The sequence below is a fragment of the Ovis aries genome, chromosome 4, assembly GCF_016772045.2.
Source record: "Ovis aries strain OAR_USU_Benz2616 breed Rambouillet chromosome 4, ARS-UI_Ramb_v3.0, whole genome shotgun sequence".
NCBI lineage: Eukaryota > Metazoa > Chordata > Mammalia > Artiodactyla > Bovidae > Ovis > Ovis aries.
The window spans coordinates 99,249,925-99,266,586 of record NC_056057.1 but is presented as its reverse complement, the minus strand read 5'-3'; the positions used below and the strand labels follow the sequence as shown (position 1 = coordinate 99,266,586).

Here is a 16,662-nt window from a genome sequence, read left to right as displayed (position 1 = left end):
CTTGGAGAATTCCATGGACAGAGGAGTCTGGTGGGCTACAGTCCACGGGGTCATAGAGTCTGACACGACTGGGTGACTAACACTTTTCCTGGTCAAGATAGATGTCAATTACATCCTTCCACTTTAGGATTTTCAAACCTGGCTCTAGAGAAATGATTTTTATTCTTTGAAATTATGGGGTCCTGAGTGAAATGGGTGTAACAGATTATGGGGGACAGCCTCTAATACATAGGTCCTCCCCACCCCTTTACTTCTTCCAACACCTCCTCTCTTCTGTTAATTACATCTCCAGAAAGCAGGACTGCTTTTATCAGTGGCTATCCACTGATATAAAAAGGATAACTATATACATATATAAGACAGGTACAAAGACAATGGGCTAGAAAGCCTGCTTTCAGCTACTTTGGGAACAAAAGGATATTTGCTATATTTCGTTTTTCTATTAAGGCCCTGGCCTGACCTATTTTTCCCCCTTTATTCAAAGTTAAGCCAGGAAATAATACATTTTATTATTTTTTTTAGTTAAAAAACGAGAATAGAAAAGGGCCTCATTTAGTAATGAGGGGAACATAACCTTTATTCAATGCAAAGGGCACTGGAGTCTATATTCATCCAGGCGCCAAATAGCCCTCTAAGCTTTAAAAACTAATTACAGGAGGAGAGTGTGATTTTTCAGTCTTTTTGGCTCATGCCACGCTCCTGTGGTACTCTAATGTGCTAAATCAAGGCTCTGTCAACTCTACCACATTGGAATATCAATGAAAAATGTCCCCTCCACTTACCTTTGGTTTCAGGATAGAGAATGTGATAGATTAAAAGAAAAGAATCAATCACATATAAAGCAAAATAGACATAAAAAATTATTTTTCTTCTGTTCAAGCAAACAGAATGAATGTGTTTTCAACCCATGTCTATTTGCATGCAAAAACATGAACAAATATCTAAGGCATCTCGTTCAGCAAAATAAACCAGATAACATGGAAAAATTTACATAAAATTCAAGCCCAGGCAAAACTAAACAACGGTGATGAAAGTCAGAACAATGGTTACCTTGAGATAACCTTCTGGGTACAAGAAAAGTTTTGTATTTTGATTTGGGAGGTGGTTACATGAGTCAAATAACACGTAACGTTTCACTGAGTTATACACCTAAGATTAACATCTTACTTCATGGATGTAATCATTCACCAAAAATTTTAAAAATATGTATAATTTGTTTTGCCTTCAAATTTAAGATGGAATGTAACAATTTAAATCACACACAGAAAAGAACAAAGCCAAGAACTAAATTCTAGCTCTTTTAAATCAGACATATGAGGTAGTATAGGGAGGCTCATCTCTTGATTAGCATTCTCTATTTCTAAATAGGGCTAGAAGCCCTTCCCTTTAAGCTTTTGAAGACAACTAATAAAACTGATTGAGGGGGAAGGAGGCTTCAGAGGGAGGGGATATATGTATATACACAGCTGATTCACTTTGTTGTACAGCAGAAATTAACGTAACATTGTAAAGGAATTATACTCCAATAAAAAAAGTTGATTGAGAGGGCAAGCTCTTACTACCACTTTGGGAAACTATTTGGCAGTGTGCACGACAATTGAACATATGTGTATACTATGACCAGCAATTTGAATCCTACAATATAAGCAATAAACAAACATATATACACATGATTACCAAGAGAGGTAGAGTAGAATATACAAAGAAGCACCATTTGTAACAGTTTCAAATTAGAAACTACCCAGGTGTACCCAACAGGAGTAAAATGAATGACTGCATATATACACACATACACATTCAAATAATACAATATTAAAAAAATACTTGTGGTGTATTCACATTCATTGTTGTTCAGTTGCTAAGTCATGTCTGGCTCTTTGCAACCGTATAGGCTGCACATGATGAAATACAATATAGAGTACAGAGTAATAAGGATCTATACACAAGCATACGGATGAATTTTGTCAACATAATGTGGAACAAATGGAGCCAGTCATAAAATATATAACTGCATGATTCCATTTAAAAAAAAACCACAAAATAGATTAAACTAATCTAGGTACTTGAAGGTAAGATACAGGTAACTTTTAAAGAGGTGACTAGTGACCAGGAGGAACTGTAAAGCTCACTATCGTTTTGTTCTGTTTCTTGCTATTATTCTGTTCCTTTTTTTTTAATTTTTATTTTTACTTTATTTTACTTTAAAATACTGTATTGGTTTTGCCATACATTGACATGAATCCACCACGGGTGTACATGCGTTCCCAAACATGAACCCCCCACCCACCTCCCTCCCCATAACATCTCTCTGGGTCATCCCCATGCACCAGCCCCAAGCATGCTGTATCCTGCATTGGGCATAGACTGGTGATTCGATTCTTACATGATAGCATACATGTTTCAATGCCATTCTCCCAAATCATCCCACCCTCTCCCTCTCCCTCTGAGTCCAAAAATCCGCTATACACATCTGTGTCTTTTTTGCTGTCTTGCATACAGGGTCATCACTGCCATCTTTCTAAATTCCATATATATGTGTTAGTATACTGTATTGGTGTTTTTCTTTCTGGCTTACTTCACTCTGTATAATTGGCTCCAGTTTCATCCATCTCATCAGAACTGATTCAAATGTATTCTTTTTAATGGCTGAGTAATACTCCATTGTGTATATGTACCACAGCTTTCTTATCCATTCATCTGCTGATGGACATCTAGGTTGTTTCCATGTCCTGGCTATTATAAACAGTGCTGTGATGAACATTGGGGTACATATGTCTGTTTCAGTTCTGGTTTCCTCAGTGTGTATGCCCAGCAGTGGGATTGCTGGGTCATAGGGCAGTCCTATTTGCAATTTTTTAAGGAATCTCCACACTGTTCTCCATAGTGGCTGTACTAGTTTGCATTCCCACCAACAGTGTGGGAGGGTTCCCTTTTCTCCACACCCTCTCCAGCATTTATTGCTTGCAGATTTTTGGATCGCAGACATTCTGACTGGTGTGAAGTGGTACCTCATTGTGGTTTTGATTTGCATTTCTCTAATAATGAGTGATGTTGAGCATCTTTTCATGTGTTTGTTAGCCATCCGTATGACTTCTTTGGAGAAATGTCTATTTAGTTCTTTGGCCCATTTTTTGATTGGGTCGTTTATTTTTCTGGAATTGAGCTGCGTAAGTTGCTTGTATATTTTTGAGATTAGTTGTTTGTCAGTTGCTTCATTTGCTATTATTTTCTCCCATTCAGAAGGCTGTCTTTTCACCTTGCTTATATTTTCCTTTGTTGTGCAGAAGCTTTTAATTTTAATTAGATCCCATTTGTTTATTTTTGCTTTTATTTCCAGAATTCTAGGAGGTGGATCATACTTGATCTGGATACTGCTTACACAATGAAAAGTACGAAAATTTGCCAAACTGTGCCTTTGACATGTGCACGTGTAAACTATAGGCAATATAAGCAGAGAGATGGAAACTCTAAGAAAGAATCATAAGGAAATGATAGAAATCAAACACTCCATAACAGAAATGAAGAATGCTTTTAATGGTCTTATTTAATAGACTGGACATAACCAAGGAAAGAATCAATGAGTTTAAAGAAATGTCAATAAAAATTTCCAAAAGCCAAATCCAAAGACAAAGAATGAAAAGACAGAACAGAATATCCAAGAACAGAGGAACAATTTAAAAAGGTATAATGTATGTTTGGGCATACTAGAAGGAAAAGAAAGAGGAAAAAAAAAAAGAATTTAAACAATGACTGAGAATTTCCCCAAACCAATGATACCCATTGAATCACCATGATCCATGAAGCTCAGAGATCACCACCATGAAAAACACACACACATACAAGATTTGAATAGTGCAAAATCAAAAACAAAGAAAGGAATTTTGCAAGAAGCCAGAGGAAAAAATTACCTTACTCACAGAAAAACAAGGATAAAAATCACATTGGACTTTTCTTCAAAAACCATAAAGCAAGAATAGTGAAGTGAAATACTTAAAAGTGCTAGAAGATTTATCAACCTAGAAATTTGAACCCTGTGAAATTATTCTTCAAAAGTGAGGGAAAAATAAACACTTTTTCCAACAAAAATTGAAGGAATTTTTCTTCAATAGACCTGCCTTATAAGAAATGCTAAAAGAAGTTCTTTAGGAAGAAAGGAAATAGGTTAGAAACTTGGACCTACATTTAAAAAGGAAGATAATTAAAGAAGGAATAATTGAAGGTAAATAAAGCCTTTTATTTCTCTTTTTCTTAATTGATCTACAGGTAACAGTTTGTTCAAAATAATAATAGCAACATTATATACAGTGACTATAGTTTCTGGATAAATAGAATAAATGGCAGCAATGTTACAAGGGATGGGAGGAAAGAATTAAGACTACTCTGTTATAACATACTTTTGTTAGTGCCAAATGTATGTTGCAAACTCTAGTGCAATCTCTAAAAAAGCAAAAAATGAATAAAACAAATATATACACTAAGGTGATACAGCAGAATTATACAAAAACACTCAAAACCAGACATCAGAAAAGCACAGTCCACTTTTAAAAAAATCATTAATTTTGATTTTGTTAAAATTAAAAATTTCTGTTCTATGATTTCTGTTCTATGAAAGGCTCTCACTGAAAGTTTTTGTAAACACCTGTCAACTAAAGAAGACACACACACACACACACACACACACACACACACACACACACACACTTCCCTGGTGGTTAAGTGGTATGAAAGGCTCTCACTGAAAGTTTTTGTAAACACCTGTCAACTAAAGAACACACACACACACACACACACACACACACACGCACGCTTCCCTGGTGGTTAAGTGGTAAAAACTCTGACTGCAATGCAGGAGATCCTGCCTGGAAAATCCCAAGTACAGAGGAGCCTGGTGGGCTACAGTCCATAGGGTCACACAGAGTCGAACACAACTGATGTGACTAAGTAGCAGTCACTGCTTTAATAAATTCTTATTTATTAAATAAAAAACGAGATGATGCTAAACATCCTATGTCATGAGGGAAATACAAATGAAAACAATGAGATCACCAGACACTGATAAGAAAGTAATGTATCAAATCTGAAACACTGACACCACCATATGCTGGCGAGGATATGGAGCAGTGGGAACCCCCATTTCCTGTTGGTGGGAATGTAGGAGGGGACTGCTACTTTGGAACAGTCTTGCAATTTCTTACAAAACTAAACATACTCTTGTCATACAATCTAACAGCCACATTTTTCGGTATTTACCCAAATGAGCGGAAAAAAGAGCTATCAAGCCACAAAATGACAGAGAAGAGCCTTAAGTGCATAGGGCTAAGCAAAAGAAGCGAATACGAAAAGGCTACGTACTGTATGATTCCAACTATATGACATTCTGGAAAAGGCAAAACTACAGAGACAGAAAAGAAAACAGGGGTTGCCAGGGTTGGAGAGAAGGGCTGGATGAACAGGAGGAGCATAGAGGATTTTTAGGGCAGAGAACCTATTATTCTTAGTGAACCTGAAATTTACTTTAACCAGTGAATGCATACAATCACTAGACATTTCTCAACTCTTAAAATGTACAGGACAAAGACTGAACCCCAATGTGAACTACAGACTTCAGTTGATAAAATCAGCTTACCAGTTTTAACAAATGTAGCTCATTGCTGCAAAGTATTAAAAGTAGAGGAAACTGGGGGTAAGGGGGGTGAGGGGTCACATGGGAACTATGCATCTTCCACTCAATATTTTTAACAAACCTAAAACTGCTCCCTTATACAAATAAAAATCTATTAATTAAAAAAATACACATATATTCATACATATGTGTATTTTCTTGTATCATATATATGTTTTCTTATATCAATGTAACTAGCTGACAAGTTTTTCTGAGATAATGTGAAATATAAGGAAGAAAACATAAATTGTTGTTGTTCAGTTGCTAAGTTGTGTCCAACTCTTTGCAACCCCACGAACTGCAGCACACCAGACTTGACTATAAGAACCTTTGTCGGCAAAGTGATGACTCTGCTTTTTAACACACTGTCTAGCTTTGTTATAGCTATTCTTCCAAAGAGCGAGCATCTTTTAATTTCTTGGCTGCAGTCACCATGTGCATTGATTTTGGAGCCCCAGAAAATGAAATCTGACAGTTTCCTCATTTTCCCCATCCCTTTGCCATGAAGTGATAGGACTGGATACCATGATCTTAGTTTTCTGAATGTTGAGTTTTAAGTCAGCTTTTTCATTCTCCTCTTTCACCTTCATCAAGAGGCATTATGTTAAATTATGGATGAACTTTTGAGTCTCATGATTTTGAGAAAGATTTAAATGGCACTATAGCAATTTTTCATAATAAAATAGTAAAGATATGGCACCACAGTATACAAATACAGTTAACTTCATGAAGAGTAAAGGTCTATTTATCTACAGTTGCAGCCCACATTCTGAGAAGGAGACAAGCTCACAGCTCTGTGATGAGTTAAAAGTAAAATACTGGTCACTACTTCTTTTATTCTTTTTCTGATCTTTGCTTCTTTAAAGTGCTTTTACTTTTTAATTAATATTTATTCATTCACTTGGATAGGCAAAAAGACAATAAGAATAAATTTTATTTATTTTCATGTGACAAAATATTACCTCCACTTCTCCCCTACCTGACCACCAATTTACACAGCTCTAAAATGACACAGGTGAAAATATTTCACTGTGCCAGGCCAGCCATATGAAATTCAAGAGCGTCAACAGATTAGACCACATTTTCACTGCTAAAAAAAACTACTTAAATTGTACAAAGGTCAATATTGTGTGATAAAGTTGAGAGACTTCACTTTTGTCAAAATACGTAGGGAACAATCAGAGATAAAGCACTGTATATGCAGAAATGTGGGAAGCACATCCGCATTTCCACAAGGGTCACCTAAGTTTTATGAACTAAGGAGCATGTTAAGAACAACCGCTACATGTAACATATACGTACAAGGGCAAGGACTTTTTCAATGTTTTTACCTTATGAAATCTTCTTCCTCTTCCCTCTTTGACCTCAGCTGTTTGGGTTGAGCCATATTCATCCAGTTTGGTAGAGATTTCAAGAGCCTGCTGATGTCATCATCTTTCGCCCAAGATGCACTGATGACAAGTTTTTCTTCAGACTGGACGATACCCCTGAACACAACCAACAGAAAAAGAGACACTTCAGGACACTGCCTGGCTTCATTAGCATTTTCCATCTTTGTTGTTAGAAAAAGATGCCATGCTCATCTCTCTTATTAACCTAACCCATTATCCAGCTGGAGGCATGATATCCACTGATAGGTCACCTTTGTGGGAAACATCATTTCTAGATTCCATTCTTAGTTTCTTCATTGTTGAGTAATTGTGAAACTAATAATATTAATTAGCTCCCCTTATCCTAGTTAATCCCTAAGGATAAATAAAAGTGCATGGTAGGTCTTTTGGGGCTGGGGAGTGGGAAGGGATTCTTTCAAGAAAGATGTTGAACAAACAAAAAGTGGGTTAACCATAAAGACAGTGAAATTAAACAGCAACATGAATGATATCTGAAAGGTGATGGACGTGTTACAAAAGGTTGTTCTCTGACCTCTTGGTTTAAACTACCAGTTAGCTCTACTTGAAGATGTTTTTTGAATCATGGACACCCCTGTATTCAAAGCAAATCCACCATCACAGAGAAACCGTCTGCCCTTGATGTCAGGCAGAAAAAGTCTTTGATTACTGTTCTCTCTAGTGGGCTCTGACAAGTGACCTGGAGTGACAGGCTTCAAGTCCTTTAATAGGGCCCATGGGTGAGCTATTAACACTGCTCTTAACAAAACATACCTGGAAAGTCATCGTGAACACTCAATTCCAACTTAATTAAAAAGCTTCTCTTTCTGTTCAACATTTCTGTCACTGTAACTAATTTCAATGGTCTAAAAATCCTCCTCAGCAATTCTAGGTGACAGAATGGCATTTATTTATGAAAGGACTGCTAATTAGCTGGCAAGCCCTCTGAAGCTAAGAAGTTCTCTCCTCCATCACAGGCAGGAATTTATGTTGGTATAATGGCTATACTGAAGAACATGATGTCCTTCTAAATAATACAATATATACACAGTGTATATGCTTGGATCTATGAGAAAACCTCCTTTACCCAACAGACAATATATGTAGACAGAAGCTGCTGACACCTAAAAACCTTGACTCATGACAACCTTACTTGAGGTAACAAAATTCTGTGTTGCAGGGAGCAATACGGCCCTGGTTCTCTGAAAATAAACTAGAATAAAGAAGAGAACCATAGTTGATTTCTAGAATTCTCGCTCACCACAGCAAAAGGTGTCTAACAGTAACTGTGGTCAGCAATACAAAACTTAGATTACAGAATCTTCTTCCCTGAGACCTCTCAAATTACTCTGACTGGTCTCTTTGTTTGTTTTTTTTTTTGTTATTTTCATGCATCTTCCTGCAATCTACATGGATTGATCCCACAAGATAACTTTATACTTTTATACATGGGGTGGTGTATTCAGTCTTACAGAATACACATCTATGCTACTGCATGTCAGAAGAATCCTCAACATTCTTTGGCATTCTTTTTACCTGTCTCGGATCAACTTCCTCTCTCCTTCCCTCTATGGCTATCTTTTAAACCTTGGTCTTTTATCTCCTCATTGTTTGACCCCCACATTCTTCCCATCCGTCAAAGAAAGGAGGGGACCGAAGTAAATGCTTTCAAACAGCTCAACTCTTATCCTCCATAGAAATATATCCAAATCCGTTTCATCACCACTTACTCACAATAATTCCTCTACCTAGGCTCTTGGGGCTCCTTTCTCTGCCCCTCCTTCCAATGACCCCTCCCTTTCCTGCATATCTGGGGTCTCTCTCAATATATTCCTCAATCCCCTGTGTTTTATTTTTTAAATGAATGAATAACTGAATCTCTTTCCTGATGTAGTATTTCTCTCTAATAAAGCTTCTCTCCCTCCACATACACTGTTATCAAACGAATGTGGCCTTTACCCAGTCACTTCATTTTCTCACCTCTCATTTACCTTTTCTATTCCTGAAGTCTCCTTGTAGGATCTACTCTATGGTTTAACCCATCTGTTCCTTCTTGCAACTTTTTCAGTGATTTCTACTTCTAGATTTCCGGTTTAGCTCTTTTACAAACCCACTCGCTTCTTTCCTCTAAAATGTTCTGTACTTGTATCGTGGATTCTATCCTTCCTTTATCCCTCTGAATCATTTTTAAGCAGAGATCTTAAAGTTCTTACGTGGCTCTGTATTTTCAGGAAGTTCTTTGGGGTTTCTCTGGTGGCTCAGATGGTAAAGAATCTGCCTGCAGTGCGGGAGACCTGGGTTTGATCTCTGGGTCAGGAAGATCCCCTGGAGAAGGAAATGGCAACCTATTCTAGTATTCTTGTCTGGAGAATCCCATGGACAGAGGAGGAGCCTGGCTGGCTACTGTTCATGGGGTCGCAAAGAGTTGGTCATGACTGAGCCACTAACCCTTTCACTTTGGATTTCAAATGTCCTATTAGTTGCATTTTCCTTCTTTTTTCATGATGGTGGTTTGCCATTCAGGTCTGCAAGTTCTACCTCAGAGGGACTTGACCTTTGCACGAATCCCACATTTTGCCCTGTGCTTTGGAGATGTCACTATTAGATGAGCTGCATTCGCCTCTCCTGGATCCTATAAGTTTCACTACTTTCAAATAAGTTTTTAAGTTTTTTTTTCCTTCCTTATTCTGGCTTACAACTTTCTCCCCCTACATGAGTGGTATAAATTGAGGTCCTTACTTGCACATGTCACACGTGTAGGATTCTGATTTCTTTTAGAGGTCACTTTTCCCCTTGGACTGAAAGGAGATCAAACCAATCCATCCTAAAGGAAATAAGTCCTGAATACTCATTGGAAGGACTGATGTTGATGCTGAAGTTCCAATGCTTTGGCCAGCTGATGTGAAGAACTAACTCATGAAAAGACCCTGATGCTGGGAAAGATTGAAGGCAAGAGGAGAAGGGGACGGCAGAGGATGAGATGGTTGGATGGAATCACTGGCTCAATGGACGTGAGTCTGAGCAAGCTCCACAAGTTGGTGATGGACAGGGAGGCCTGGCATGCTGCAGTCCATGGGGTTGCAAAGAGTCAGACACAACTGAGTGACTGAACTGAACTGAACTGAGGGAAGCCTGGCATGCTACAGTCCAAGGGGTCGCAAAGAGTCAGACATGACTGAGCAACTGAACTGAACTTTTCTCCTGGGAGTAGGGTGGCTTATTCCCAAGCACAAAGTTTTCCTAGTCTCATATACGGGTGGAAAGACCCCATACATAACTCCTGCACAGATAAACTTCCAGGCCATGTAGGTGTTAATATGCTAGCCCCTATTGGGTCTTCACCTCTGCTATGATCTGAATGTTTGTGTCCCCCTGGAATTCACATGTTGAAATCCTACCACTGCTGTCACAGTATTAGGAGGTAACGCTTTTAGGAAGTGATTAGGTCATAAGGGTGCAGCCCTCATAAATGGGATTAGTGGCTTATGAAAGAGATCCCACAGAGTTCCCTAGCCCCTTCCTCCAGATGGTAATATAATAAACAGGCTGCAAACCAGAAGAGGGCCTCTCCTGACGCTTCTGGCACTTTGATCTTGAACTACAGTCTCCTGGACTGTGAGAAATAAATTTCTGTTGTTTATAATCCATCCAGTCTGTGGTATTTTATTATAGCAGCCCAAACAGACAAAGACTACCTCTGGATGTGGTCCTCATCCATTGGTGGGACTCTCAACTGCAACATTTGCTTGTTGTGATGACTTTTAGTTTCTCTTTCATTTAAGGCATGTGGAGAATTCTTTCTTTTGAATTTGGCTACATATTTCAAATATATTTTTAAAGTCATGTATTTTTATCTTGACTTTCTATGTGTTGGAGTAGGAAAGGGGTTTCCTAAATATACCCACTCCACACTTTTAAATAAAGTCAAAATTCAGTATTAAGTCAAAATTCAGTATTAAATCAATTGAAGTCAGGGTTCTAAAACTACTGTTCCCCAGGAACTGTTCTACCAACCCATGGGCATGTTCTACCTTACACTATGATTATTGAGAAGCATCTGATACTTTTGACTATTCCTTTTTAAAAATAATACTCCTTTGGTATCCATGTCATTATCCCTCCTAAGTTCATTCTTAGCCAAACCAAGGGCTCTTTTCCTCTGTCCCTACTTTAAATATTTGATTCCATAGCATTCTGGTTGTGCCATTTGGGCAATCTCATCTTCTTGCCAGACCCAACCCATCAGTATTCCAGGGACTCCCAAATTAATATTTTCAGGGCTGCCCTCTCTTCTAAGTCTCGGATCAGCATATACAAAGGCTAACTGGAGAATTCTACTTAAAAGTCCTACAAGCAATTTAGATTAAACTGAGTCAAAAGAGCTCATTTATTATCCACCCTTCCCTGTCCCACGGAACACCTAGTATTCCCTACTTTGATCGACAGACCAACCATATGTCCTGCTATTTGAGTCAGAAACTTGCAGTCATCCTCATCACCCATAGACACAACATCCTGCTGATTTCATGTTCTTAGTATCTTATAATCCCATGGACAGAGGAGCCTGGTAGGCTGCAGTCCATGGGGTCGCGAAGAGTCGGGCACGACTTCACTTTCACTTTCACTTTTTACTTTCATGTATTGGAGAAGGAAATGGCAACCCACTCCAGTGTTCTTGCCTGGAGAATCCCAGGGACGGGGGAGCCCGGTGGACTGCTGTCTATGGGGTCACACAAAGTCGGACAAGACTGAGGCGACTTAGCAGCAGCAGCAGCAGCAGTGTAAGTCTGCTGTTTCCTGACTAGATTCACTGCCCTTCACCTACATGCAGACCTTCATCACTTTTCACTTGGACTTGGCCGTGACCTTATAGCTAGGTGTCTTGCCTGGAACTTCAAGACCATCAGTCCAATTCATCACTTTCATTGGAAGGGTCATTTCTCTAAAACTGTACAAATGCAATCCTGTTTTCTCCTTCTTAGAAGTCTTCACTGATTCCTAATTCTAATACCAAGTCCAAACTTAGCAAGTCATGAACATCTACCTTTTCAACTTCATCTCCTACTACTGCTTTCCTCTTTTGTCTATTCACTACTCCCAGTCACAGCTTCCCTGGTGGCTCAGATGGTAAAGAATCTCTGCAATGCAGGAGACCTGGGTTTGATCTCTGGGTCAGGAAGATCCCCTGGAGAAGGGAATGGCAACCCACACCAGTATTCTTGCCTGGAGAATCCCCATGGACAGAGTAGCCTGGTGGGCTACAGTCCATGGAGTTGCAAAGAGTCAGACATGACTGAGTGACTAACACACACACACACACACACACACACCCCCAATCAAATCTCTGCCTGTGTTGGCTGAACATCCCATCCACAGTCAGAATTTGAATGTTTTCTGAATGCTTTGTGCTTATGTGTATCATCTCTGCCTAGAGAACTTTTTTCCATCTTACTTATTTGCCTCTACTGATCAAACATTACATCAGCTTTTCCCTTGAGACAATTGAGTCCTTTCATTTGTGCCTCATCACCCTTTACTGGGGCTTTCAATCTTGACTGCATCTGTGCATGCACGCTAAGTCACTTCAGTCTTGCCCAACTCTTTGCAAACCTAACGACTATAACCGTCAGGCTCCTCTGTCCATACGATTTTCCAGGCAAGAATACTGGAGTGGGTTGCCATGCCCTCCTCCAGAAGATTTTCCCAACCCAGGAATTGAACCTTTGTCTCTTATATTTCCTGCATTGGTAGGAGGGTTCTTTACCACTAGCACCATATGGGATGCCCTGGGGAGCTTTAAAAATATTACTAGATGTCTGGGCCACATCTAAAACCTAGTAAACCAGAGTCTCTGGGGATGGCATGTGGGCATCAACACTTTAAAAAGTGTCCCAGGTGATTCTAGTGGGCATTCCAAGGTGAGAACCACTACCTCCCACATACCTCTGCTCTCACTGGTCCTACCACACTTCTTTACAAGCTAGTCTCCCTTACTAGATGATGGCTTCTCTGAGGACAGAGTTGATTCCTCATTAGCTGCTGTGCACCCAGTGCCATGCACAATACCTGGTATTTGGAAAGTGTATAAGAACTGAACTGGACATAAAAATGAGCCCTCTTCAGTTTTAGGAATCTTGGGTAACTGATTAAGTTAAAACCATGGTAGTGGTTTTCCTTTTCTCTTTCTCTGCACCAAATGACTCAGGTGAGCCATCAAACCATCTGGCATTTTGACCAAAGTATAGATCATTCTGCTATGCTCTCACTATACCTCTGTGAATTCAACAAAAATTAGAATAATGAATAGGAGTGTATCCCCCTCGCGAAAGAAAAAATAAAAAGTCCAGCATTAAAAAGTCCTGACTCACAAGACAAACGAGCCAAGGAGTAATTACTGTCAAGCCTTCCCTTTCCACTCCACTTACTCCTACATGGCCTATTACTGGGAAGTTGCCTCAAAGCCTCACTTTCTCTGGGAGGACCTTGTTAACTGTGTCAGCCTACAGTATTTTCCCCTTTGGAAAGCAAATGAACAAAACCCCTTCTTTTCTACTTACAATTTATAACCTCATAGCTAGGACTTTGTCCTATACAATGGGTTGGTCAAATTATATGATCTGCATGTCAGATCTGCTTCACCTGCTAATTTCCTATGTGTTATAAAAGCTGTGAATAGTGCTGATATTTTCAATGCTTTTTTAAAATCTAAAGACAATGATTTTGTGACATATGGAAATTACATAAAGGTTAAATTTCAGATTTATTTAATCTTTATGTAATTTCTATGGAATCTAGAAAGATGGTACTGATTAATTTATTTGCAGGCAGCAATGGAGAAACAGACATAGAGAACAGACTTATGAATGCAGGGAGAGGGGAGGAAAGGGTGAGATGTATGGAGAGAGTCACATGGAAACTTGCATTACCATATGTAAAATAGACAGCCAAAGGGAATTTGCTGTATGATTCAGGGAACTCAAATAGCGGCTCTGTATCAACCTAGAGGGGTGGGATGGGAAGGGAGATGGGAGGGAAGGGATATATGCATACCTATGGCTGATTCATGTTGATGTTTGACAGAAAACAACAAAATTCTGTAAAGCAATTATCCTTCAATTAAAAAATAAACTTTTTTAAAAAGTTAAATGTCAGTGTCCATATTTATTAAGAGCTATGGTTGAGTGGTTCAATTCCTCTCATGCCCACATTACAAATCAAAATTCTGTTCTACAGACTTAGAAGCCCAAACCCAGCATAGTTTTTCAGCATGTAAATCTTTGAGCCCATCCACGATGGCCCCCATCTGTTCCCAGGTTCAGGGAAAAGGCTGGGTCTATAGGCATGAGATAGTACTGTACATTTTCAAGATCTAGACTTTTTCATTTTAGCAGTGGTTGGAATGAAAAAGTATCGCTTAGTGGGATACTATGTTAAAAGTACTCATACTATTTACTTATGTATTTTTTAAAGCCTGGTTTAATTCAATAGTACAGTATTATATTACTGTCTTCACTAATATTCATATATCCTGTCTTATTAAAAAACAGTAATCCAAATTAACAAGCATGCTAGCCACCTATATAATGCCCTCAACCATAAATTATTAATTCATATTGTAATGAACATCAATCCCAAAAGCAATTCCAAATATCCTAATTTGAAATATTAGCATTGATTAGCAACATACGATTACCCTAAGGGGAATTTTTCATTCAAATCGCAAAGTTCCCATCTTGACCAACTGCATTACTTTATAATTCTGTGATAATGGTACTATGTGGGTGACACAATTCTAGGACATATCCAAACAGCCTCCAAAGAGGAGAACTAAATTTACAACAATTACTCCACAAGAGGGGTAGGGTTAATCACCACTACCAGAACTATAATCTACTGATTAATTCACAGCTCAATGGGCCACAGACAGAGCCATCTGTGTAGCTATTTGTACCTGTTCCCAGGAGGAAGAGGAAAAGAGGTATACCTCTTGGAACAGGCGAGGGGGCTGCCATGGGAAGAGTCCACCCTCTAGACACAGCTGAGTGAATTTCATTCAGAAAACATCTGCTGGTGTCGACTGGCTCCGACGTGCACTGCTTCCTCGCTGGAACAGTTGGGAAGTACACGTGTGCCTGGTCCCCGGACACAGCTGGGGTGCTGAGTCTTTCATTAGGTAAACAAGCAGGGGCAGGTGGGGCTAATTGGATTCAACTGTTTGGTGACAGCCTGGGCAGGATGTTTGCTTTCCCAGACTGAATCTTTCAGACACTTTAAAAAACACTAGAAGCCAAGCTGGAGAAATGAACCCCATCAAGGTTGGCCCGAATGAAGTCACTATGGTCGATTTTCGACCACGAATGACTGGACCTGTAGCAGGTCAAACTGCAGAGCGACCTCCAGCAACTCGGCGATCGTGACAATGAACGCAGAATGCAGAGCTGGTACTACGCCGCTGAGTTAAATCAAGCAAACACAAAAGCAGATGCAGAACCAAAGATTCTCTTCAGAAAAGAGGGAGCAGAATAAATGGGAAAAGAGCAACATCAGGTTGTCTCTCATATCACACGCAATGCTGCTCAGAGAGCTTTATGATGGTGTGTATCTCCGCCTTGGAATTGTAACTCACGAAACATCTGATAACTCTAGAGGTGGGTGATGGGAAGGAAACAATCTTAAGAGGACCCAGGGGAAAAGACTTGAAATTTCAGAGCTTACTGAAATTATTTAGGGGATAATTTAATAACAACCTTTAAATAGATAAGCTCTCACATGAAGGGTCACGACTGTTTGATACTTTAAAAACCAAGAAAAATAATTATAACACAGTGGACCAAGAATACAAAATCTGCCTCAACTGTCAGGGTTCAGATGTTTTTTTTTAATGATAAGCCAATTTAAAAATAAATATAAAGATCTTTATAAAAAGATCTCAGACCAGGGAACTCCCAGTTTCCACCCTAAATGAACCTTTCTGATCTGAAACATTATTTGAGTTTCCCATTTCCTCTTCTTTGGGCTGTAGAGCCAGTCTTAGCTTCTCATGCACGTACAACCACTTGCTTACTTTGGGACTTAGCCATGGTATGAACCTTTCTGAACCTCTGTTTCTTCACTTGTAAGGTTGGGAGAATCTAATCTTGAGAACTGTGACTGACAAAATGAGTAGATAACTATGGAGTCCTCGCACAATGACCATGTACCTTCGCAAGCGTGTATTTCCATTCTAGTCTGGGTCCTTATTACTTTGCTTCAAAGTGACGGCAACTGACTCCTCCTTCATCGTGAGTTAGGTGGGGGAAATTAAGACTGGCTGCTTGCTAGGGAACTCCTGGGACATCTAGTTAGAAGAGCAGTATCTGTACTTGACAGGAAGGCAGTTGATGGGCACAAGAATATCGGGCTTCCCAGGTGGCACTAGTGGTAAGAACCCACCTGCCAACGCAGGAGACATAAGAGATGCATGTTTTATCCCTGGGTGGGGAAAATCCCCTGGAGAAGGGAATGGCAACCCACGCCAGTATTCCTGCTTGGAGAATCCCACGGACAGAGCAACCTGGTGGGCTTTAGTTCACAGGGTCGCAAAGAGTTGGACATGACTGAAGTGATTTAACA

General features: G+C 39.4%; 1 protein-coding gene across 4 annotated transcripts in view; it reads right to left on the bottom strand.

Moving 5' to 3' along the window:
- Positions 1–16,662, bottom strand: part of EXOC4 (exocyst complex component 4) — an 807,451-nt gene that overhangs the window by 145,824 nt on the left and 644,965 nt on the right. For 2 of the 4 annotated variants that reach the window (XM_060414840.1, XM_027968812.3), the window contains exon 13: positions 6,994–7,149. In XM_060414840.1, the coding sequence (XP_060270823.1) occupies positions 6,994–7,149 (156 nt within the window). Of the gene's footprint in view, positions 1–4,213; positions 4,706–4,763; positions 7,150–16,662 lie in introns of those variants that run through there. The other 2 variants (XR_009600448.1, XR_009600449.1) reach the window with 2 other exon arrangements.